This window comes from Excalfactoria chinensis, chromosome 5, assembly GCF_039878825.1.
Source record: "Excalfactoria chinensis isolate bCotChi1 chromosome 5, bCotChi1.hap2, whole genome shotgun sequence".
NCBI classification, from domain to species: domain Eukaryota; kingdom Metazoa; phylum Chordata; class Aves; order Galliformes; family Phasianidae; genus Excalfactoria; species Excalfactoria chinensis.
Window position 1 is genome coordinate 45170519 of NC_092829.1, and position 24499 is coordinate 45195017.

At 37.9% G+C, this 24499-nt stretch overlaps 1 protein-coding gene across 10 annotated transcripts in view; it reads right to left on the minus strand.

Moving 5' to 3' along the window:
- Nucleotides 1–24246, minus strand: part of PPFIA1 (PTPRF interacting protein alpha 1) — a 54479-nt gene extending 30233 nt beyond the window's left edge. For 9 of the 10 annotated variants that reach the window (XM_072337267.1, XM_072337268.1, XM_072337263.1 and 6 more), the window contains exons 1-8: nt 24107–24246; nt 22745–23008; nt 3543–3644; nt 2717–2881; nt 1785–1859; nt 1270–1371; nt 814–1035; nt 54–200 (exon numbers count right to left, since the gene is read on the minus strand). In XM_072337267.1, the coding sequence (XP_072193368.1) occupies nt 54–200; nt 814–1035; nt 1270–1371; nt 1785–1859; nt 2717–2881; nt 3543–3644; nt 22745–23008 (1077 nt within the window). In that variant the 5' untranslated portion in view covers nt 24107–24246. Of the gene's footprint in view, nt 1–53; nt 201–813; nt 1036–1269; nt 1372–1784; nt 1860–2716; nt 2882–3542; nt 3645–22744; nt 23009–23854; nt 23891–24106 lie in introns of all 10 variants that reach the window. The other variant, XM_072337259.1, reaches the window with a different exon arrangement.
- Nucleotides 24247–24499: the final 253 nt, after the last annotated feature.

The window sequence follows — 24499 nt, forward strand, 5'->3', positions numbered from 1 at the left end:
ACATTATTTCCATTAGCATTACGCTGAACAAAATGTACTGAGCAAATTACAACCTGTCGATGCATGGAGTCTTTAGTGGCTATTTCGTTTTCAAGTTTATCATTGAGGTCATGCACAGATGTAGCTTCACGTTGTGCAGCGAGGTAGCGTTTTTCAAGAGTTGTAATTCTCTCTTCCATGTCCTCCTTTTGGGCCATAGTCTACCCAAAACACAAGACAGAACTTAATCTCTAGTATTGGAGATAATTATTTACTGATCAAACTGAGGAGCGCACAAATATGAGCATAAATCATAACTTCAGCTAACGAGTTCAAAGCCTCTCTTGCACGTTTAAGATCACTGATTTTTATTTTACAGTCAAATTATTCTGTGAACTAAAGGTCTCTTTCAATTTAGAAAGGATACATCTCTTCCAGAGTTCACAGTAAGACATATGAATTTAAAGGTTAGTGATGGATGGGTGACAGGAATCATCCACTACCTGATTCTATAACCACATAAAACTTTAACAACAAGAAAATGAACTTCATGCATATACAGTCAGCATTTATGACAAGATTAAGCATTTTGCATGCTTTGAATTCACATAAATTTATTAAGCTAGAGATCCTAAGTGTCCACTTAATGATAGGTTAGTTCAGAAGACAAATTTTAAAATACAGGTCTTTTAAACAAAAAAGGACCATCATGCTGTAAGCAATTATGCCTTACCTTTAAACCAACCAACAATAAGGATGAACTGAGCACCAATGACAAATTTTATAAAGCAATTACAACTATGACTACCCAAATTTTACAAGTCTATTCCTCACCTCTCGTACATCTCTCTGCAATTTTGTGTTCATTTCTTCAGACTTTATTAAATCTTTTCTAGCTGTGTCCAGATCTTCTTCTAGCTCTGCTACTCTACTAGACAAAGCAGTAAGGCGTTCTTTCATTTGCATCTGTTCCTTGTTTTGCTTGTCAATGATGTCTTGGAGTTCAATCACTTTAGCAAGATTTTCATCATGGCACAAAGAACCATCAGAAGATCGCTATTAAGGAGAGAAAAGTGTTTATATATCACATAGAAATTCGAAAAATGAAAAGTTAACAGTAAACAACCCACCCCTGAAATAATTCTATTATGAGATAAACTGCAAAAACCTGAACAGGCTTTTTGATCAAATCTTCACTCAAAATCTTCTATTATGGTTTGCAATTAAAATATTCTGGTTAATCTTAAAATAATAATAACAATAAGACGGCTTGAAGCAAATAGCTCTTACCTTCCCATTTGTAGTTGGTGTATTTTCTTGTTCGTGATTTATATCCAGCATCCCATCTGGAAGCGTTTTTTTCTGATTATTTTGCTCTTTCAGAATCATTAACTAAAAGAAAACAAAAGCTTATGTAAGTTTCAAGTTTAATTTCCATCTCAATAGTAATATAAAGAACAGCTGCAAAAGCAAAGGAGCAAAACAAAGTTACTGATTTCACTGCAAGGTATGTATTAAGAAAATATGTCACAAGTACTCAAAAAATAAGCCACTGCTCCCCAACAGCAGTTGTTCTAAAACCACAGAAACTATTTTGTTTGTTTTTCTCAGGTTTGATTTTCTTTTTTTTACCCCCCTCTCTCTCCTTCTGCTCTTTCATAGTTACAGGATTAAAAACTACAGTCAACTCCACTTGGTAAAAATTAAAAGCACAAAACTGAAAGTAAATCTTAAATAACTGAATAAATGACAAGTATTGATTAAACACAGTGCACACCTGAAGAATACTTTTAAAAGAAACTTACCTCTTTATGCGTAGTACCTAGTTCTTCTTCCAATAAGCTACACCTTTCAAGTGCTACTCGTAACCTCTCTCTTACCTGAAAGAGTCATTTCAGTGATATCAAACTATTTGAAATAAGGAAATCAAGTTCACACACTGCCATTCTGCCACACACTCCCAGGTTATAAACAGTGCTTTATTTTTACTACGTTCAGAGATCAGCTTAATCTCAAGCCAGTAGTAACTACAGACACTACAAAAAAAAATTATATCTAAATAAACAACGAGTGTCTCACAATCTAGTTTTTTCTCCTTTTTTCAGTCATTAGCACATTATATTCCAGCATGACCTGTACACATAGGCAAGAATTAAGCATATCCAAAATTTACCCACCCTTTTGTAAGGTACAAAGCATGTGTGCTTTTCCTTATTCTCTACAAGGAAGAAGGGGTATATATCTCATGAAAATAACCTGGAAGACTTTGTATACAAATTTACAAAAGTTGTTCAGCAAACTATGAGTTGGCAGCAAAATTCACAATAAGTTTCACCATTTGCATTGCCTGCTTCTAACATCAGGTACAGCTGAAGGGCAGAGCTCCTTTAAATCAGCTTTATTTAATAGCTCAGTGTAAGCAGATTTCTTTCCTCCTGTTCTCTCTAGTCCACTTGTTGTTTTACACAATTAAAAGACTAAATCCTGATATTATACAGGTAAACAAACATGTGTTGCTCCAACAGATATATAAACCAAGCATGGTTTGGATGCAACATTAGCACAATTGACAGAATGATGGAATAAGCTACAGCACCTTGCTGCAGTATAACACCTTTTCTTATTATTCGCACAGTTATTAACAGAATTTTAGCACAGTCTCCATTTTAATATAACAAGTATATACAACTGTATGGTTAACACTAACAAGGGAAACATGAACTAGCATATATATTACCTTTTCATCAAGGGCTTTATGGTGTTCAAATAAAGATTTTAGTGCTTTGAGAACTTCTACTTCACTAGAAACTCCTGCTGGAGACTGAGCTTGTCTCTTCACGACAGTCATTCTGAGAGACCGCTCATGCCTGGAGACGAGACACTCCAGATGTTCCAGTAATAGCTATAACAAAAAGCAACAATGTTTATTCCCATTCTACAGAGCTACAGAAAACTGTGCCTCCTAAAACATGGCATTTTGACTTCAAAATTTCAAGCAACCATTAATTATATAAAGTCTAAGGATGCATTTTATTGACATTTCATTCATTTCACCCATACTAGAAGTGATACCAGAGCTAATATACTCCCTATACTCCATATAGTTTTAAAATCAGGTTTCTACTTAACAGACCCTTTCCAGTTCTTCCACCAATCTGAAGAACACCATGCTTGTCAGAAGGATATACAAATGAAATTCCCTTAACTGTTCTGCTGGCAGCTGTGTAATCGGATGGAAAAAACCACTACAGCTTGCCCACTAAACTCCTCTAATCTTGAGCTCGATATATTTTCAAAACTAACTAGAAAAGAGCTGAATAACAGATAGTACTGTGATCTTAAATGCCTTTTTCCTGATTCTGCACGGCAATATTTGAAGCCATACATAAGCTTCCAAGTATTCTTAACATACATTCACGCTCCCAGGATTACCCCTGTGCAAATAGCAAGGTAAGAAAGCATTTAGCTTTTCAAACTCAATATTCTTTTCTTTTTTTTTTCCCCCCTCCATTTCATTGGATGCTAGAAAACCAGCGATCTTGGAGAGAAAACAAGGAACTAACCCTTGTATTATTTCTTTCAGCTTTCAGTTCAGCAATTTCTTCTTCCCTTTCAAGCAGCTGTTCCCTGCAGACATTTAGCTCCTTTGTAAGTGCTGCAAATTCCTGAAATAAACCAGACAAATGTAAATACATTAAATACTGGGCTGTAGCAAGAGTGAAACTTGTGAACACTTGACGTAATTTCTTAAAGAATTCATTTCAGATGTCTAAAGCCAATACAGTTGTACAGTCACGATAAGCAGGCTTAAGTTTCAATGCTTAAAACAGTTATAAAGTAACAATAAAATACACTGGAACGGTACTTTGATAACTTTCTTCTGTCTTTCCAGGTAATTACCTGAGCTAGGGTAACCCTGCTGAACGAAGAGAAAAACCTGTTTCTATTGCACCTGCATATGGTCTCAAAGGTTTGGGTTTTCTGATACAAAGATATTTTACTGAGCAACTGGAATAGCTACAACATCCTAAACTATTCCCATTCTCTAGCAACAATGTTACAAGAAACATTAAAGGCATTGGACCAACTGAAGGAGCACACTCCGGATACAATGTAAGATACAACTACATAGTATCATTCGGTAAATGCGGAGCATTCCATTCCAGTTTAGTTTGGTAAAATTTCAGGTGTAATCTGAAACATGAAGGACAATTATTAGCAGTAAGCCTAAACATGAATGAGGTCATACTTTAGGGGACAGCGCTATATGAAACAGACCACTTTTGTTAACTATGTCACATAGGATAAGAAAATAAACACACATCAGCCAACCAAGTAGCTGGTGAACGTTACAGAAGATAGAAAAGCTAGTAAACTAATTAGTCTTCTCTAATTCTCTACTTTCTATAAAGGAGAAAGATCAATCACGTCTGTTAGACAGCCCGTAAGTACAGTTGCACTGCTAAGACAATCAAGGTAACAATAAGAATATACCATGTAAATACACTGTGCATAAAAGCTGCTTCTCCAATTTTTCCAAACTGCAAGATATGCTGCTCAACTGACAGCAGCTGCATATCAAGTAAAGGCTTAAGATGGAGCTGTTTTGTAGTAAAATTCAAAGTGACAAAAAGCCATGCTTAAAACAAAAGAACACATCAACTATTTATACTAGTACGTCCATTGACTAACTTGAAGCTAAAACAAGCAGCCTAAAAATGTCTTTATTGAATTAAATAAAAGACTGGTTTGGACTGCTTTAATTTAAAACACATACATGACTAAGAGAATTCTTTTGCACGATATATTGCCTAAAGTGAACTCCTTCAGGATTACTAACACAGTAGGTGCTAAGAAGTTGTCGTGAACAAAAGACAGCACCACCTCAGATACAGAATCCCTCATCATAACCACTCCTGCTAAATAAAAACTTATCACGCATATTCCAATCAAAATTTGTGAGCAAGATTAGTTCACCTTTACATCTCCAAAGTGATTTTCACCCTTAATAAAACTGGTTTATGATTTTTCAAGAAAAAATAATACTGAAAATATACATGCTAGGGCATCCTGGTCAGTAAATGTGTAACTAATGACAACTTCAAACATACAAAACAAAAAATAAAAGATTCTTGAACACAAAGTAAACCAAGAAAGGGAAACCCCTCCCCAAGCTTTACAGGAGCTGGAGGAAAAATTCAATCTGCTTTAAGCTCTGCCTACAGAATTCTCCTTCCTGTTGGAATTTGTACTGCACCCCCAGTAACTCTGTGGGACTTTCCACAACTCCCAGACAAATGACAGCATACATCTCTTTTGCTCCAGATGCAAGCACAGGTAAACCCAGCCGAGGTTCTAAAGGTGTAGTTCTTCTCAGGCCCATCCCACTTATCTTTGTATATTATGCAACTGACTGTTTTCAAGTTGTAATGAAGCACTAGAAGTACTAAGACTCAAAGTATTTCCAAAAGAGCCTGATACAAATTTATTTTATGGGCTGCTCTTTTCCAAACAAATGAAAATGTCTCCAAGTGCCAACAGCAAAATCCAGAAGCATGGAGACTCAGAAAGGACATCAGGCTGACATGGTGAGCTCTACATTCTTCTAGACTATGTACTGAGGACATAACACTGAAAGCAGTAAGGAATACCAGACACTGTTTTGCCACTTGTCCTCAACTTAGTATCACTACATGGTGTTAATAAAAATGTTACTGAAGACAACTATGAGCTCTGCCTACAGAAAAGCAGTGTATATTTCAAAGGAAGTTGATTCACCCTTCAAATAATAATTACAGACAGTTCTGTTCCATTGCATTCTCCTGTGCAAATATAAACTGTAGCACAAATATATCATAATTCTGACATGAACCATCACACTGTGAGGTGACCCAAGAAGAACAATGTACATGGGAATTTATACTCTGCTGCTCCATAAACAGACTGACACGTATTTCTAGCATTGCATAATACATTCATTGCTGTTTGTTTTTACAAAATGTATTTGCTTTGAGTCCCATAAGCTGCTCTATAAAGAACACTCAAGTGTCCTCAGTTTCAGCTGATGCTGCCAAAAGACATGTCCTTTCTAGTTTAAATCACTCTCTGCAGCAGTAGACAATTTGTGATTTCTTCAAGCAGTTCAAAAGGAAACTTCGCAACTTCATTACCTAAAAACATTCTGATTTGTCTCACCTTCTTCTCTGGCACTAAATCAATGTACAGAAACAAATGCAAGAAACAAGAAAATCCATAAGCAGCTTTTTTACTTCTCCAAATACCATATTGCTTAGTACTTAAAGAGAAGCTTGAGAGAAGCTTGAAAGTTGCAGAACTGAAGTTCTGCTTTGCTTCCAGTTGCAATCAAAATAATAAATACTGTGCTCTGAAACTGACAGGAGTGGGGACTCAGAATAAGCACCACAGAGCACTTACTGCAAGAAACAGTGTGCCAAATATACTAGATATTCTCTGTTGTTTAGAGCGCACTGGCAAAAACCCATGTAGTAAACTGAAATGCTTACTCAAGAAAGTAACTTTCTGAACCAAACATGATACTCAATGTCAGAAAAGAAAACCCAGCAAAAAACTAAACTCAGTAAAGTAACTCTGTTGCTGTTCAGCAATACATTTTCTGGGTTTTATCCGCACATTCCAACATTTCTTCATCAGGAAGAACTGACCTTCACCCCCCAGTGTTCTAAACACCACAAACATTCTTCCAACAAAAAGCACCAGCTGATCTAGCTGTCAAGGCCTGTAGAGTTGCTATGCCTGATCTTATACTTGACTACTTAAAAGATGATAGCAGTCCAGGAATATTACAACTTTCAGGTAACAGATTTTCTTCACCTTTATTACAAGTACACTTTTACAGGTTCCATGGATAGTACGCTGCAAACCATTAAACGCTACATGATAGGAAAGATGACATTTCTGCTGCGGAAAGATTTAAAGAAACAGGTGACCCCTGTGAGTCTGACAACATGAGTTGTATAGCAGGGATGCCCTTCCTATGATAACTGCAGAGAACAGTAGGGTTGCTTGGGACTTGCATAAATGAAAGACATTTTCGCACAGAACACAAATACTACTCTTAAGCAAATAAGGATTCAAGATTAAGGGTAACAAGGTGACTAGAATACCTGTTTTAAGGATAAGAGGGTAAGAAAAGCTTTTAGCTCATCAAGAAAATATTATGCATTAAAAAAATATCTTCTGGCAATACAAGGGTGAGGATGCAACTGTTGCACCTCTAGGAACATCTCTGACCCAACTATGTGAGCAACATTTACCTATTTAATTCTTAAGTGATGTTCTGTTTTACTCTTAACATTCTGTTCTGTAATCTGCACATCAAACAACCTACACAAGTATCCAATATGCTGAAAATATAGTAAGAACAACAGAGGGAAAATCCAGGCCATCAGGGATGAGAAACCAAGATAAATATGAGACAAGTTTCAATGGTGTTATTCATATTACATGCAATCCATGCTTACTCCAAACAGTGTGCATACAGAAATGAGAACCGTCATAAACAAAACAAAGTAAACCTAAATATCTACACTTAACAGGATATTTGATAGTCAACTCATTTTAAACCTAAGGGTTATGGGCAGCAGCAGTGGCCAATATCCCAACATTACAGGTTTTAAAATACACATTTAATAGAACTTAACTGTTTAACAGAATCTGGAGGGGTCAAGTATCAGCAAGCAAGTTTTGCAGCTATTGACTCACACCAGTTCACCTTTTTCAGCTGTCAGGATTATTAAATAATTCAAGAGCAGAGCTACAACTCAAAAGCACTTGCATGTTTTGATCATTAAAATCCTGCCTTCCAAGAAAATGCAGAAACCCCAGAAGATACAATAACCAACGTAAGCAGTGCTTTGCCTATCCAGCCCAATAAATCCGATTACTTTCAGCCTTTCCAATATCTATGGCACGCTAGAATGGAGAAGACAAAAATTAGTCTAGAATGGATAAAGGAAAAAAAAAAAGAAAAAAAAAAGAAAAAAAAAAAAAAGAGAGAGAGAGAATTTGCTTTTCACCCAATGAAATTACTTTCCAGTAAGCATCAAACACTGATATGGTTATGTCAGATTCCTGAGACTGAATTTAAAAGATCTTTCACGCTCAAACTGGCCGAGAACTGACCTGCCAGTAAGAACAGTGCAGTAGACACTGCCTTTAAAAATATCAACCCTCCTCTCCTATTCCTCATTTTGCTTAAGAGGTTTAAGTAGCTCTCAAAAAAAAAACCCCAAACTCCACCATTAAAACACAGGTGCAAATTTCTTTAACTGTAACAATTTTTCTCATGTTCCAGCCACTGACACTGAGATAGTTTAAAAAGTTTAGTATAACTCTTGATCAGCTCCCAGAAGTCTAAATTTCCTTGAATCAAAAGCCATTTTTCCCCTCTCTAACAAAAACTAGCACTGCATGAAAACAATAAAACAAGCACTGCACCCAGTTAATGAGTAGTTACTAATAAATTCAATGCATATTAAAGTTAAGCATCTTTTATCATTCCAGTTCTCTCTTTCAGTAGAATATTCTTGAATTTCACTTCTTGGATTAACCTTTCTGGGCTTTGTCAATAATGATGCTCCACTCTAAATGTGCAACTAAGTTTTAAATTGTTTACAGTTGTATAATTTTACTGCTCTGTAATGAAACACACTGTTTTCAGTCCACTTCAGAGCTGGAAGCTCCAGTGTTTGACAGAAAACAATGTGTAAAAGAACTCTAACTCACAGTCAAATGAATGCCCAAGAGTAAAACAGGAAAGTACACAGCAAAACCAAATATCCACAGCAATAAACAGGTTTCCAGTTACTGTCTTGACTGATCTGCTCTCATTTACATGTAGCGTTCACTGAGCCTTAACTACAAAGCACTAAATCTGGATTTAATTGCTAGGAAATTTCAGGAAGTGCTGCATGTTGAAGTACAAGGAAACATACATGAAGTTGAACAATATTTGGCAGTTTTGCAGTTGGAATGCAGAATTCACAGAAAAAGGAGGAAGGAAACACATCAGTTCCGTGTTCTCTTCTAAAGCTCTTCTTTCCCTTAATAACATTTCTGACAGACATTTCCTATTGGGGCATGGAAGTGCAGAAGTACTGAAACCCAAACATGGCAGAATCTTTAACCTCTTGAAAGATCAGAGGTCCTCCTTTCACCACACTAATTAATACCCAAAGTTCACACGCACTCTTTGGAAAGAGAGCCTGTAAGCTCTAGCACACAAACGGAGCTGTAGGTTGAAGGCAGGCAAACAGGAACCACCTACGCTCAACTCATTAAATGCAGCCAACAGAAGCCATTTAAACTAGCAAAATCATTACCATCTCTGCTATCAAGTTCAATTTTCTCTAAGTCATGCAAATCATCACTGTTATGCATATAAGGCTAAGGGCAAAGCCCAGTTCAAAAATGTATCTTGGTGAACCATTGGACAGCCAATAGTCCCTGATTATACATATCATTCTACAGTGCAAAGTAGAACTAAGCCCTAGCAGCATTCTACTTTTTCAGTGCTCAGTGCACCTCGTTTTAAGCCTGCACAATTCAGCACAAGGAACATAAGAGTATTTAAACAGGCCAGAAAATATCACCCAGTTACTCCTGGTTTAGGTCTAATTTTGCAGTTTGCTAAGTTCCTTCCTATAAGACAACCAGCCTTGATATCGCTGACAGGTTAAGAATCTGCTTTTTTTTTCAATTCATTCCTTCACCTCTTCATCAACTTCAACAAATCACCGTCAGCATCTGTGGCCTGTTTCAAACTATGGTGGATCACAGAGTCTACTTTAAGTTAACTCAGAGCAAGCAACACCTACCTTCAACTCAACCTTTTTAACAGAGACTTATAAACTACTTTTACAGCTACAGAATTGTGTCAAAGATTCCATACTGAATCAGCAAACAACTATACCAAAGCAATTCCACCCCATCCCCAAAGGCTTTTTTTCCAAACACTCAGTACACGTGGGGGGAATCCTGTCACTTAGTTCTCAGCAGCATTCAATAAGAATTATCAAGAAAGAAACTGACCGCTAATTACAAACCCAAGTTGCAAATTCTTTTTTGCAAAGTAGTTGCAAAATGCTGCTACTGAAGCTACATTGTGAATCTACAGATAAAAAGTTCAGCAGTACAACAGCCAGCATGCAGCAAGCACAGAGTATACAGAAGCTGTCATCAAAAACTTAGTATCTATTCATACACAAAGATAGTGAGTGTATGGCCCACCCAATTCCAACACCCTGCCATAGGCAGGACCAGATGGGGCTGTTCAGGGCCCCATCCCACCGCACCTTGAGGACCTCCAGGGACAGGGCATCCACAGCTGCTCTGGGCATCTGAGCCAGGGCCTCACTGCCCTCTGAGTGAAATTACAAGATCCAATAAATATGCATCAGGAAAGCTTCAGTCATCATGGAGAAGCAGGCTTTTAAGTATAGGGTGTGTTTGGCTACTTTGTGGGGACTAGTCAGCACTACAGTAGTCCTTTCCAACAGTGCGCAAATCTCAACATTCATATTCCAAAATAATAGTTCACCTTAATGCAGAAACGCTTTGAAAAATATTTAGGGGATATCTGGAACAAATATGGCTCTCAGATACAGTCTGAACTGGTGAATTTGAAGGGCTTCACAATGTGAAAGATCGCACTCTTGCACCTCTCGTTGAGTCTATTTCCAATAGTAACTTATACAGTGAGTAGTAAGACAACTTCTTAGTTGTAGCTTTAGGCACCTCCATTTTTGGAGCCCATGTCAGTAAAAAACTTATCCACACCCATATCCACCATGGCAAATGGAGAATATAGTTGTACTTAATTAAGAGGAAGAATCTTGCTTTACCAGTTCGACAAGATACGGGACAAAACCAGCCTCCATATTTAATATGACATATAGAGATTTCATTTAAGCTTTTCTTCTCCATAAAGTTGGTAAAGATCTCCTGGGATGCTGCAGAGGATTTCATAATGCTTAACACTCCTCAAAACTGTACAATAACTGCAAGGTATCTGAGAAAATTTAACAAGAGTCCCAACACTGTTAGTGGGACCCTCCATTATGGAGACTGACTCCTACAGCTGTAACAAGTTTGTAGTAAACAACGCTGAGCTGTCAGTTTCCTTAGGCAAGAAAAGGATACCAACTGCAAGCATACCGCACTCACAAGGAGCAGGACAATTCTTGCTCGTCTAACATTTAATATTAAATTCCTACAAGTTAAGAATTAAATATCATTTAATCCTAAATCCTGAATTTCAGGATCTTAATCCTCACAGAAATAATAATTCACTTTGTTTCAGAAATAGACCCAGATAAAGATTCTTTATGCACGATTATTTCAGAAATGGGTACTCTCCGCCTGCAAAAACTGTAAGCAGGAGCTGAGGCTCTGCCCTGCCTTATTCCAGCCATTAATTTTGCCTCTAGCTTCCATGTTTAGCTCTGGCCAGTAGTTGTAGAGTACGTTTTTCACACTGTGTTACAAGGGAGTGCTTGGGAATATCTGAATAAGGCTGGCCGAGCCACTCTCGTTAAACAAGCTTCAACATGAATTTCCCTTCAGTGCTCCGATATATATTTATATACACACACGCACACTTTTTTTTTTTTTTTTTTTTGCCAACTGATGAAAGTTCAGTTTTATAGTTTCAAACTTGTTTAAGCAAGTAATACTCAATCAGGACAGACAGATGCCTTCAGTACGTAATTCAACTTGCAGGCCCTTTACATTTTGTTTTTCTACCTCTTTGTATTCAATCACTCAGTTTACAAGCTAAGTGAATTTACTAGCTGAATCTAAATACTCAAATCTGCAATATTAGGAATGAAAGCAATTAGACCATTCTATTAGAAAAGATTACTTTTACAAACAAAACCTACTTTAAAACCTGTTCAAATAGTATAATCCATGTCCAATACTTAAAAACAAAAGCTTAACCCAGTAACAGATTGTCAACATTTGTTTTATGCTTATATTAATGTTTTGTTGCTTGTTTGTTTTGACTGCACAGGAGACATTCAAAACAAACAGTTCCATCAAATCTCATAACAACCAACTGAACCCAAAAAACATGTTACCTCACAAAACACATCCAAGGACATGAACGACGTTCAACAGTGAGGAAGGAAAAAAAGGAGAAAAGAAGAATCTTAACATGCTGTGACCAGCAACAGGTACTGCAGCAAAACATGGATTGGTGAGGAGCATGGCCTGCAAAAAGGAATAAGCTCCTGTTCCACAGTGGGTTACAAACATGGGAAAGATGACACAGCCAGGAAACCATGAGGCCTTGCACTCACATGAGAGAAAAGACAAGCTTGGCCCATTTCTCCTCTGCTGCCTTCCAGGACAATTCTTTATAACCGTTACACAGAATACAGAAAGTGTTATGCAGTCTCTAAAGACTACAGTTATAAGGAATCAGTTGCACCAATCTAAGTATCAGCATAAAATTACAGCAAGAGGAAAGGGCAGTTTCTTTAATGCGTGGCACTGAAAGCTAAAACCCTAAAAAGCTTTTTAATTCCCCTTTTACTAGGCCTAATCCCCTATTTCTTGAAACAAAGACTCAGATTTGAGAAGACAGTACTGCTGAACCACACCCTCTAAAGACATTCTGAAAACTCTAGCTGCATGTTCTAAAAGAACGGGCTGCACCTGCCCCATGTTCTTCAACACAAAGCTAACAAACAATGTTATTGATCTTCACAGACTTATCCCTAACAACTGTACCAAAGCGCATGAAAAATATATTACTCCATAAAAACATTCACAGCAGTATCCCAAGGCAAAGGAAGCCAAAAGGAAAGGAAAGGAAGCCAAAAGTCGTTCACCCAAAACTAATACAACAGCAAATACAGCTCTGGAAAGAGATTCTAAATTAAGATGTTCCACTAAAACATGCAGATACACATAAAGACCCCAACCACACTTTAACATATATATGAGGTCTGAAAGACTGTCCTCCACGCATGCCCTTGTTTTCTAACCATGGTATCTAAGGTGGAAATTCATTCTCTATATTCACAGAGTTTAGAGTATCTGAAAAATTCCTAATGCCAGAGGTAGCAATTCACACAACAAAAATCCCAATTGAGTCTTTAAATGACCTTTGAATTACATCAAAATTCTATTACTATGTTTCCAACTAATGATGCAAGAGGTAGCCCATGCCTTAAACCCTAGAAGAAGCAAGAGACTGAAGTGTGAGATGTCAGTCAGGGCTTCAAATATGACATAACAGAACCTTAAAGGATATCACATGACCAAGAATACAGGTTCCCCTCGGGAACAGTAAATCCATAATTTTTATTCGTTCACAAACTGTAGTGGAAAGTACAGCTGTAACAGAATTTAGATGCAAAAAAAAAAAAATACCACACTTCAGGTATCAGATATCTCATTTATGGGTAGAAGGGCAGAAAAAATGAGTTTAAATTATAACACTCTATTAGCAATAGTATGTATGGCTACATTACTTCTGTGATGGACATTTAAGTATCCACATGTCAAACCCACAAACCCTCAATTTAAACCTCACCATCAACCAAGTCACTTGTTCTTCCAAATGCACACTTCAGAACTTTTCTGCTCAATTTTGTTTCTGAAAATTGCTTAATATTTACAGTTTGACTTTTTTTTTTTTTTTTTTTTTTTAAATCAAGCAGTTTGTGTTCAGCACACGATAAAACAAACAAGCAACTTCACTTTCAGATCTCTCTCCCCCTTCCCAGTGGCTTGTTATAGGATCACGCTTGAAATCCATATGTAGGTTTTAAAAACCAGACAAATCAAATTGGTTACTGTTTACTGCGGTAACCAGTACCGTTAAAATAACAGGAATTTACACTCCTTACCGAATGAACCGTCTCCACATTAAAGAAAGTTTTACTGTTTACACAGAGGATTTGGGTAGCCAGAATTCCTTTTCAAGTAAGTAAAAATAAATACTAATTCTCATTACAGGAAGTTGTCAGCATTGAGAAGACAATGATTAAACTTCACTTGTGCAAGGACTCAACTATATCTGTAGTTCGAACTTTTGGCCACACAGCCAGCTGAAGTCTCTACAGACTGACAAGAAAATACTTTGTTTCAACTGCACCTCCAGAAAAATTTAGACTTGTTTTTAAACTGTGAAAACTAATCAGTAACCTGAGCTCATATAATTTGATTCTGGTACTGTGTGCCATTTGGTAAAGCTGAGGTAAGAAAGAAGAAATGATTCTTCCTAGAGTAAAGAGTTTGTTAGCCTGTTGTGCACACCTTCTACTCACTTCCATCAGATATTCAACCCTGCATTTCTTTTTAAGGAAGAAGTTATGTTTTCAAATGCAGTGTTTCTCTACAAGACATTTAAGGTGCACAGGACTGAATTTGATGTGTATTTATATAGGGGAAATATGATCATTAAAAAACAAGCAGAAATTCCTAGACAATTAAAAGACAAATGGAACTGGGTAACAAACTGTACCATGTGCTAGCAAGAGAAAGTAAAGTATGGCACAGCACAAGTCAGAGCAGACCAGCACAGTTGCTCTTCTACAGAAAGGAATCCAAGGCTGCCTATTTCACTGCTGCAGAAGATGGAAAGCCAGCATGGGTTCATGAAGGGCAGGTCCTGTTTGACCAACCTGATCTCCTTTTATGATCTAGTGACCCATGTGGTGGATGAGGGAAAGCCTGCTGATGTGGTCTACCTAGACTTCAGCAAAGCCTTTGACACTGTCTCCCACAGTATCCTCCTGCAGAAGCTGGCAGCCCATGGCTTGGATGGGTACACTCTTGGCTGGGTAAGGAGCTGGCTGAGGGCCAGGCTCAGAGATTGGTGGTGAATGGAGTTCAATCCAGCTGGCGACTGGTCACAAGTGGTGTTCCCCAGGGGTCGGTGCTGGGGCCTGTCCTCTTCAATATCTTTATTGATGACCTGGATGAGGGCATTGAGGGTACCCTCAGTAAGTTCGCAGATGACACCAAATTGGCTGGGAGTGTGGATCTGCCTGGGGGTAGCGAAATGCCGGGTCCTGCACTTCGGCCACAACAACCCCAGGCAGCGCTATAAGCTTGGGGTGGAGCGGCTGGAGGACTGTGTGGAGGAAACGAACCTGGGAATACTGATTGATGCTCAGCTGAACATGAGCTGACAGTGTGCCCGGGTGACCAAGAAGGCCAACAGCATCCTGGCTTGCATCAAAAACAGTATTACTAGCAGGAACAGGGAGGTAATTGTCCCCCTGTACTCGGCACTGGTGAGGCTGCACCTCGAGTACTGTGTTCAGTTTTGGGCCCCTCACTGCAAGAAAAACATTGAGGCCCTGGAATGCATTCAAAAGAGGGCTACAAAGCTGGTGAGGGGTCTGGAGCACAGGCCTTATATGAGGAGTGGCTGAGGGAGCTGGGATTGTTCAGCCTGGAGAAGAGGAGGCTCAGGGGAGACCTTATTGCTCTCTATAACTTCCTGAATGGAGGTTGTAATGAGCTAGGAGTCAGCCTTTTCACTTGTGTAGACAGTGATAGAACTAGAGGCAATGGTTTCAAGCTGCACAAGGGTATATTCAGGCTGGACATTAGGAAATATTACTTCTCAGATAGGGCAGTCAGGCACTGGAATGCACTGCCCAGGGAGGTGGTGGAGTCACCGACCATGGGGGTGTTCATGAAACATTTGGATGTTGCGTTGAGGGGTATGATTTAGCTGGGAAGTATTGGTGATGGTCGGACTGGATGATCTTCTAGGTCTTTTCCAACCTTGATAATTCTGTGATTCTGTGAAAACACTTTGGGTTTTTTCTAAGAGGATTTTTTTCCCCCTTGTTTCCTCTTAACAAAACTACACAGACATTCTACAGAAATTTTGAAGCTTTTTGCCACATGGCATTTGTTTAAAATCTGTCCTGAAGATATGTGACAGTGCCTAACACTGGGAGCAAAAGGACCTTTTCATCACAGCACCGTGAAGCACTCTGTAGATGTTTAAAAGCCAAATTCTATTTCTAAGCATCCATAAAACAGACGAACTACAAGGAAATATATTTTGACTGTTCTTATTCGTTTGCTCCCAAGAAAGTCACAGTTTATTTCAAAAGCAACCAAAATTATATTCCAGTTAAAAATTTCACTACCACCCTCAAAAACCATTTCCTGAGCAGACACGAGTATAAACACATGAGCATAGTTCAAGGCTAGCCACTGTGGAATAGCGGAAGATTAAGCAATAAAGCTTCTCTGCTTGAAAACGTTACAGCTTTAGCCACTGTAAGAACAGGCTCCACAGCCTTGGTACAGCAGCTAGTCAGAAGGAGCCAACTTGCAGAAGAGCTTACAATGAAATGCAAGGTAAAATCCAAAACAGAGAGAGGCCGTGGACAAAAGTCTGGTCGCATTAGCTTATGGAGGATCTAAAGGAAAACAACATTAAAGTCAACCAGAACAGTACTTTTAAGAAGTATTGTAACCACAGTCCCCCTCCAGTTCAGAATATTTGAACCAAAAGAACAATCTCCTCAAGTGACCTACAGTCACATACTCAGATCACTATAACAATTATCCAGAACTTACAAAATGCAGAAAAAGTGTCTGCATGCATTTCTGTGAATAAAAATGTCCAACAAGGGAAAAACTCCACTCAGCAGCAAAATAATAATTCTTTTTTCAGCCTGGAGAATGCAAAAACATTTTTCCTGGCAAGCATCTCAACACATTTCCTCACTCGCATCTGGAGACTACATAGACAAACTGGAAGGGGAAAAAAAAAAAAGCACTTAGAAAGCTATGAACACTCAGATTACCCAAAACACACAATCTAAATATTTCCCTTCTCAGGAATTGTGGATTGAGATGCACGCATAAACAAAAATGCTTATAATAATTTTAATACATATCAACACCTACCATCATTCAGTCTCACACACCTGAAGATGCGAACCATCTTAACTGCTAAAAGCAGCCTACATAACAACACCTGACATATACCTTTAAAAGAGGAAAACACAAACACCAAATCAAGAGGAGTGATGTGTGCTAATTGAGTTCTGGGACAAAGGGCTAAGATGAGAACTTATGGAAGTTAAAATTACTGATGGGCAGCTAATAAGTTCTCTTCAGAGATTTAAACTCCCTGAGAACACTTAACTGTACATGATCTACATACTGACTTCAGTTCCTATGCTATGTTCTAGAAGGTATTTTCTGATTTTTTTAATCTGGTGTTATCACATCATGCACAGTGAATACTTTCCAAGCATAATTCAGTAAATATCAGATGGGGAGTGTTTGTTATCTTCGATCTTTTGATGATTACTCCATAAGCACCTGACAGTCAAGTTTCCACAAGACCATTAGCTTTAACGCAAGCATACATACCACAAACAAACCTATAGTCTTAACTCCAAATCCTATAGCGTCAATAAAGATAACATTCACATTTCCCAAATAAATACCAGAATGGAGAAACTTAGCATTGATTCCTCTGTGGTTTTAATCATTATGAACTCCTAAGAGAACATTAACATGTTTTTCTTTGTTACTAACCTTAAAAGAAAGCCAAGGGCTTCTTCTTTTTAAGATCTAGAGAGAAACTGGAAGAAAATAGCTGCACTGAGATTCTAAGTCTTGGAGCAATCATCTTAAAAGAAGTTTTGAGGCATAATCTTGAAGAGCAGAAAAAGAGCAGGAGGGCTGGCAGATGAAAAATTCTCTATTTTCAGGACACCAAAGCAAACACTACTTATTGTACAGGTGACTACAGGCAAATTAGCATAAGTGAGTATATATGCAAAGTTTACCTTGTCCTAAAAACACTACATGCTTTACGAACTGCTTGCTTTGGTTATAACTCTTCTCACTCAAGCTTATACACAGACTGCTGGTCAGACTACAAGTTAGATGACAGCACATCACAGGTTAATAAACCCATTATCAGATATTTCCACACTGAAGAGAAAAATAATCAACAGCTCATCTTTCAGAGCCACATCCATAAATCACCATTAAAAACAAACAAAAAGCATTTTTACTTAGTCACCAATACCATCCTTCTTGCTGATCAACCAACGAAACTAAAAACAATTGCTCTAGACTATTCATTTTATTAAAGGGATTGACAGAACATGGTAAGAGCAGTAAAGTTTCAGTGAACTTGCACAAACGCATTTAAATGAAAAACTAGGAAGCCAAAACAAATGCTGGGAGTCTGGTCCTGAACATATGCTTTTTGGACACAAGCTGTCTCTTTCTGTGCCTATTAATGAAAAAACATTAGGGAAGCTGTGGTTTATTGTTATAGTCAGAGAAGAATTCTAAACATTAACCCATACCTCCATCTGACTTCAGCTAGTGTGGGTAAGGACGATCCAGCCACTTACTAACAGTAGCTCCAAGCAAAACTCAGCAGCTGAACATAAACAGGAATAAAATAATACTTGTCTGAAAAAAGAACTGAAAGATTCGTGTTCACCTCTGCTGTCACAATGCTGGGTGAGAAATGGAGGCTATGTCTGTGTGACACACAGCTGCACAGCTAAAAACCTTTTTAGATCTCTATCAATCCTGGGTAGACTGCTGAGACTAATGGCTTTCACTAAGAAGCCAGAATTGCATCTTGCTGAAGTAAGAACAGGCTACGTCACCTCAAGGCTGAGTAGTTGTGAATACCGTAAATGAAGCTGCACTTAAAACATTCAGGAAATTTCAGCTACTGCAAAGTTTGGCAAACCCCTCACTTAATGTACTTTCCGCAGCCGTGTTCTTCATATCTACGCACAATTCAAGACCTCAGTTCTCTGTCTATGACATCCTGTATTATTTAAAACTTGCCTGGAGGAAATCCAAATAACACCATTAATAAAGTGACAACTAAATCCATAAATTCAACATTACTAAACAACACCAGGACAGAATCGAGACTAAAAGTTTAGATATTTCTTGCATGCGAGACATCAAACTATTTGTCAGACTAAGAAAAATCATTATGTAGACAGATTCGAAATTAACTGAACATAAATATAAACAGACATACTCTCTTTTTTTAATAGAAGCATGTAGCAGTGATAAAATATTCACCATAGATAGAATGCAACTAAAGATGACCTAGCAGGGATTCGTTTTAAATTAAGATAAGATAGGCATCCTAGTAAAGCTGAAGCCAAACCAAAATTACAGGCAGCTTTTTTCCATATTAAATTCCATATTACAGTAAGCGTTCTTAACTTTTATACACACATGCATGCATTGAGCCTCCAACAGAAAATTCTCATCTGTCCCTAATCTTTGCCCCCCTTACATACAGAGCTTCTGAACGCAGAACAGAACCATGACAACAAACACAGGAAGAAGTAAATTTGACTTACAAGCTGCTTTGCACAACAAATGGTACGATACATTTCAGACCTAAAGGTAACCACCGTATGATTAAGGTGGGTCTGTCTTACTGTACTGCTTTATCACAAAAGCACTGTATTTGTTCATTAGCGCTCACAGTTCTGTAACGTATATAATTATCCTGATAAGAACTGCTGTGAATTCATCCATTGTACAGGTATGAGTCTAAATTAAATGGCGGTCTTCTCTATCCAAAACAAGCCTGACGCTGGCATTCACAGAAACATCTACATGGAATTCACCAACAAACTGAAGCCCAGTCTGCCACATCTCAACACCACAACTGGTGGTCACCTGGAACTCATCAACCTTACATTCAAAACATTAGTTTGAAATGCACCAGTGTCCTACGCATTTCTCAGATTAATTTACAAGTTCTGAGCCTGCTTATCTTAAAATATGTAGAAAACACATTGGAAGTACATAAAGGGCATGGAAATAACAGAGTCAGCTATTCATCTGACCATAATTATATCATAACTGAATGTGTTTACACTGAAAAGACAAGTTAGTTAATTTCTCAAAGTAAAAAGTGCATTTTCATTATTTCTGTGGAGAATACAAGGAAGAATGGAAGTGGTTTTCAATTCTTTCATGGCAATTTAATGGCATCCAATTCATATTTCAAGGTCAGAGTAAATGTTAACCAAGGTAAGAGATAATGCCCAGGAAACAAAAAGCACTGCTAAATTAAACAGAAACCAGTTCCTTTATCAGGGCCATGTTGACAAATTTTGTTTCAAACCATTCGTACAAGAAAAGCTTGTCAATTTTACAAGTGAATGTAACAAAGCACACCTATAACAGAATGCTCTTCTCTTTGTGAACTAGACAACCAAAACAAAAGTCTTCCTGCTCTAAATAGCTGATCTAATTTTATGAGAACGGGAACAGATGCCTTTACATTACTAGCTGCCCGTCATACAACAAGCACATTAGAAGAGTCTCTTCAGTGTTTTAGAGAAGGGAAAAATCACTGCAACAGAATAAACTGTAATTATTTTTATAACTTACACACATGTTCAAATACACAAGTACTGATATGCCATTTTGATATGCTACATACACAGAAGTACAGGCTCCTTTACTATACTACAGAAACTCAGTGAACACAGGGAATTCAGAGCAGCAACATCATTAGAGACAGAGTGCCTTTATACCAAAACCAGAGTTTTGGTGTAGAAGCAATCTGTTATTCCCCCCTTAAGCCATCCTGCTGCCCTTGTATACAAGAAATTTCCATCAATCATCAGAATGGTATAGCTGGTTGATTCAGCTAAAAACATAAATGATAGAAAGTGCACCTACAAACAAGCCAGTTCAATACTCCTGAGGACAAAGCATCCCAGAATTAACTACAAAGACTAACTACAAGTACACACTAAGCAGCATGAGAAATAATACATTTGTTAGATATCGACTCAGTAATTCACACCATTATACTGGTGTTCGCACAACCACTCAAACTGATCTACACATCTTTCTGCTAAACTGAAAATATCTACTATGATTAAAAATAAAGGAAAAAAAAATAGCACTGTCAAGTAGCCCTTTTTTCCCCTGAAAAAATAAAGTAATGCAGTTGTCAGTAAAGTTATCCTGCTTCTACCCCTACTTGAAATCCACAGTTGAACAATGGGTCGTTTGAGACAGCAGTTCAAAAGAATGTTCAGCTTGAAATAATTAACAAAAAAGTTTGACTAGTTCCAAATACCGTAGCCAGCAGAAAGTTCTCCTACTGGACACTTAACAGAATTTCAATTAGAATTTTGTCAGATATTTACTAATCTGAAGTAACCAATTAATTGCCATACTAACAACAAGGGTTTGTCAAACACAGAAGACACTTCTGATCCGCAACAAGAATAATGAGTTATTTTGTGAATGTAACTTTTGAAAGCACCGTCAATACTCACTTTCCAAAATCATCTCAGCTTAAGCATGACTGAAGACAAAACTGGCACAGTTTCACATCACGACAACATAATTTTCCAACAGCAATCTACAGAAATGCTTTCTTGCAGTGTATTTATATGAAGTTGTGACTGAACCATGAGACTTGCTTCCCCACTGATCTCATGTGAAAACATACAAGTGTGACATACGTGAAACTGGGAATTGTTGAAATGTTTAGAAGAAACATTTACACACTGGTAGCTTACAAGATTTAAGAAGGAAAACTGAGAATGAAAAAGGTAAGATGTAATAAGGCTTAGAGAGCTTTGGTGATTCTGCTCAGCCACACATTCAAGTGTAACTGTTCACAGATCATACAATTGGTTAATGGCACCCATTAATGCAGCAGACCTGGAAAAGCAGCTAAAGAGAAGCCACAATAAAAAGCAACAGAAAAACAAGACTGGTTTTTGCCTGCAGCACATGATTTAACACAGGGAGCAGCAAAGGTTGGAAAATTTCTCCTTTCTGATTTCCATCATAACACTGTAATACAACAACATTAACATTTATTACTTTTTAGCTTCTGTCGCCGAGTAATTTCCAGTATTATTAACCTATCAACAGTCATAGAGTAGAAACAGGAGAGTTTAAAACTACTGCTTTAAACGGTAACTACAGTATTTAGGAACATATAAATACTTGTAATAGTTTACCTGTTTTCTTGTAACAACACATGCAAGCCCAACGTCATCGTGACAAACCTGGGACAACAACCAAGCAGGCTAGAAAGTGCAAGGCTGTCAATAGTTAACTGACAACTGAAAGTGGTCTCTGCTTTGCCTACAATGAAAAGCTTTCCAGAGTTCCAAAGTTCAGTTGGTTTTTATTTTATTTATTAAGACTGGAATGGAATAATGAAGAACAGAGAAGATCTGTAGATGCCTATCATCTCTCAACTGCACACTACCGCCCAACATGATATGTTAAGTACTACAAGCTATATGTGGGCAGACTGCATCCTCCAGAAGTCAATTTTGTTCTGATATTGTTACAGACATGAGTTTGTCTGCTTCATTCCCCCAAATGGTCTGTGTGTATCACTTAAGCACACAAATGAAATGAAACAGCAGTAAGAAACAATGGTGACAGAAAAGTCCATTAGGTTCTATTAAACAAAGCAACATAGAAACGACCTCTTACTCCTGAGCCAAAGAAATGCAAGAAATGGGGAAAGTACACTGGAGGGAATGGGCTGATGTTCTCTACTCATCTTGCTTTTCTATCTTTCTCAAAAAGTGAGCAAGCACCGATGAATACTTCAGGAACATACTAGGTTGGATTGATCTCCCTCTACCATAACATGTACGGTAAATTGACTATACAAGACAACAGTAAATTCAGCAAAGAAAAGTTACCATGAAATAGCTTCCTTTCAAAACATCCGTACCTGTGGAAGTGCAGTATTGAGCTGTCTCTGCAAGGAATCTCTTTCATGACCAACTTCATGCAGCTTGCCCTGGGTCAGTGCTAGTGTCTCTTGAGTTTCTCTTAGTGTTTCCAGAAGGCGATCCCTTTCTTCCAGCATGGATACCATTAACTGCTCAAAATGGGAATCAGCATCTGACTGTAATGGGGAACCTGAACCATGGCCTCCATTTCCCCCAGAGGGAATCTCTGCCTCACTGATGGTTGGCATCACCTCACACATCATCTTGAAACAAAACAAGACAAAACAAAGACCGTACATTTAAGTCAAACAAATCTAAACAGGATAAGCAAAGGGACTCTGGATACTATCCATAATATCAGCTTAGGTCTCTCAGTGATAGCATCAGCAACAGTTGCCAACACCTTAGCGTTTGCCACTACTTCATTAAGATTGTGGGTGAAAAGGTAGACAATCAATTTAATCAAGGCATCACTTCATAATGAGAATCCTGTGACATCTTGCAGGACCAGATTTTTACAGCTGTTTTTCAAACTATGAGCTCACTTTAATGGACTTATATTTTTGTTAAGAGCAAACTGCTGCTGAGATCTTTAAAAAACAAAGATAAGGCATGCAACAAGCCACCAAAAATCATAAACTTAAACCAGTTACTGATTAAATAGCATATTTTGAGAATCATTATATGTTTCTCCCAAGTCTTCAAACATATAAAGATAATATCTAAAAGACTACTCTGAGCTTATGCTGCTGTCTTGTAGAAACCCGCTGGTAAATGAGATACATATAAATTAGAGGTAAATCCACATAGTCCAAATTTGGGAGATAAAGACATGAAGAAAGATAGAAAGAAAAAGATCATTACAAAATAGTGGCAGCTGTCATTGTGAATAACAACATAAAAGTATTTGAAAATAATTCAAGACAGAGTATGAAAACAATTAATTATACAAATGCAAGTATTTTACTACAGTCAAACTGAAAGGACTTCTAGGAGACCCTAACAGATCACAAACAGCTAAAATAGCAAGCATTTAAAAACCATGGAAAAACACCCAAATGTTTACAAATGCTTAATTTCACTCTTTCACTGAACCACTTGAGACTTACGAAGTTCTTTAGACAGCCTCATTCAACATCAGAGATCTGTAATGGTTAAAAAATGGTTCGCTTAGTTATCAGTTTGTTCTCAGCATTAATCTCTACACCCATTCCAAAGAAAAACTAAACTTATTCAGAGCTTTTTAACAGAGTTACACCCCCGAATCTGCTGAAAGGTTCTGAACACCCTTAAGTGCTCTGCAACATCTTCACCTATGATTACCACAAGCCCTGTACTTTCAACACCACTACATTATTTACCTTGCTCAATAAAATCAAAAGGCTTGGAAAACGGGCTCCAGGTTTCCAGCAGTACCGGTTCTTCTTTTTTTAGTAGTTTTTTGTTAATCTCCAAAATCTTGCGTACTGCAAAGCATCCATTCAGCTACAGTCCAGCATCTGTTTAATTGAAGCACCCCGTGTACGTGAAAACAAATAAAATCGCCCAATAAAGAGCAGCTCCAATGAAAAGCAGCAGCAACCACAGCTAACTAGCCAAGTCCCCAGCACAGAAGAATGTGAAAATTAACCTCCCGTCTATTGTTGGCCCATAGGTCCTGCAACAGCTGGGATGGGGGAATCATGTGCAGAGAGAAAAACGTAGTCCGATGCACTGGTGCAAAAGCTTCAACAGTCCATGGCTCGGAAATCCCA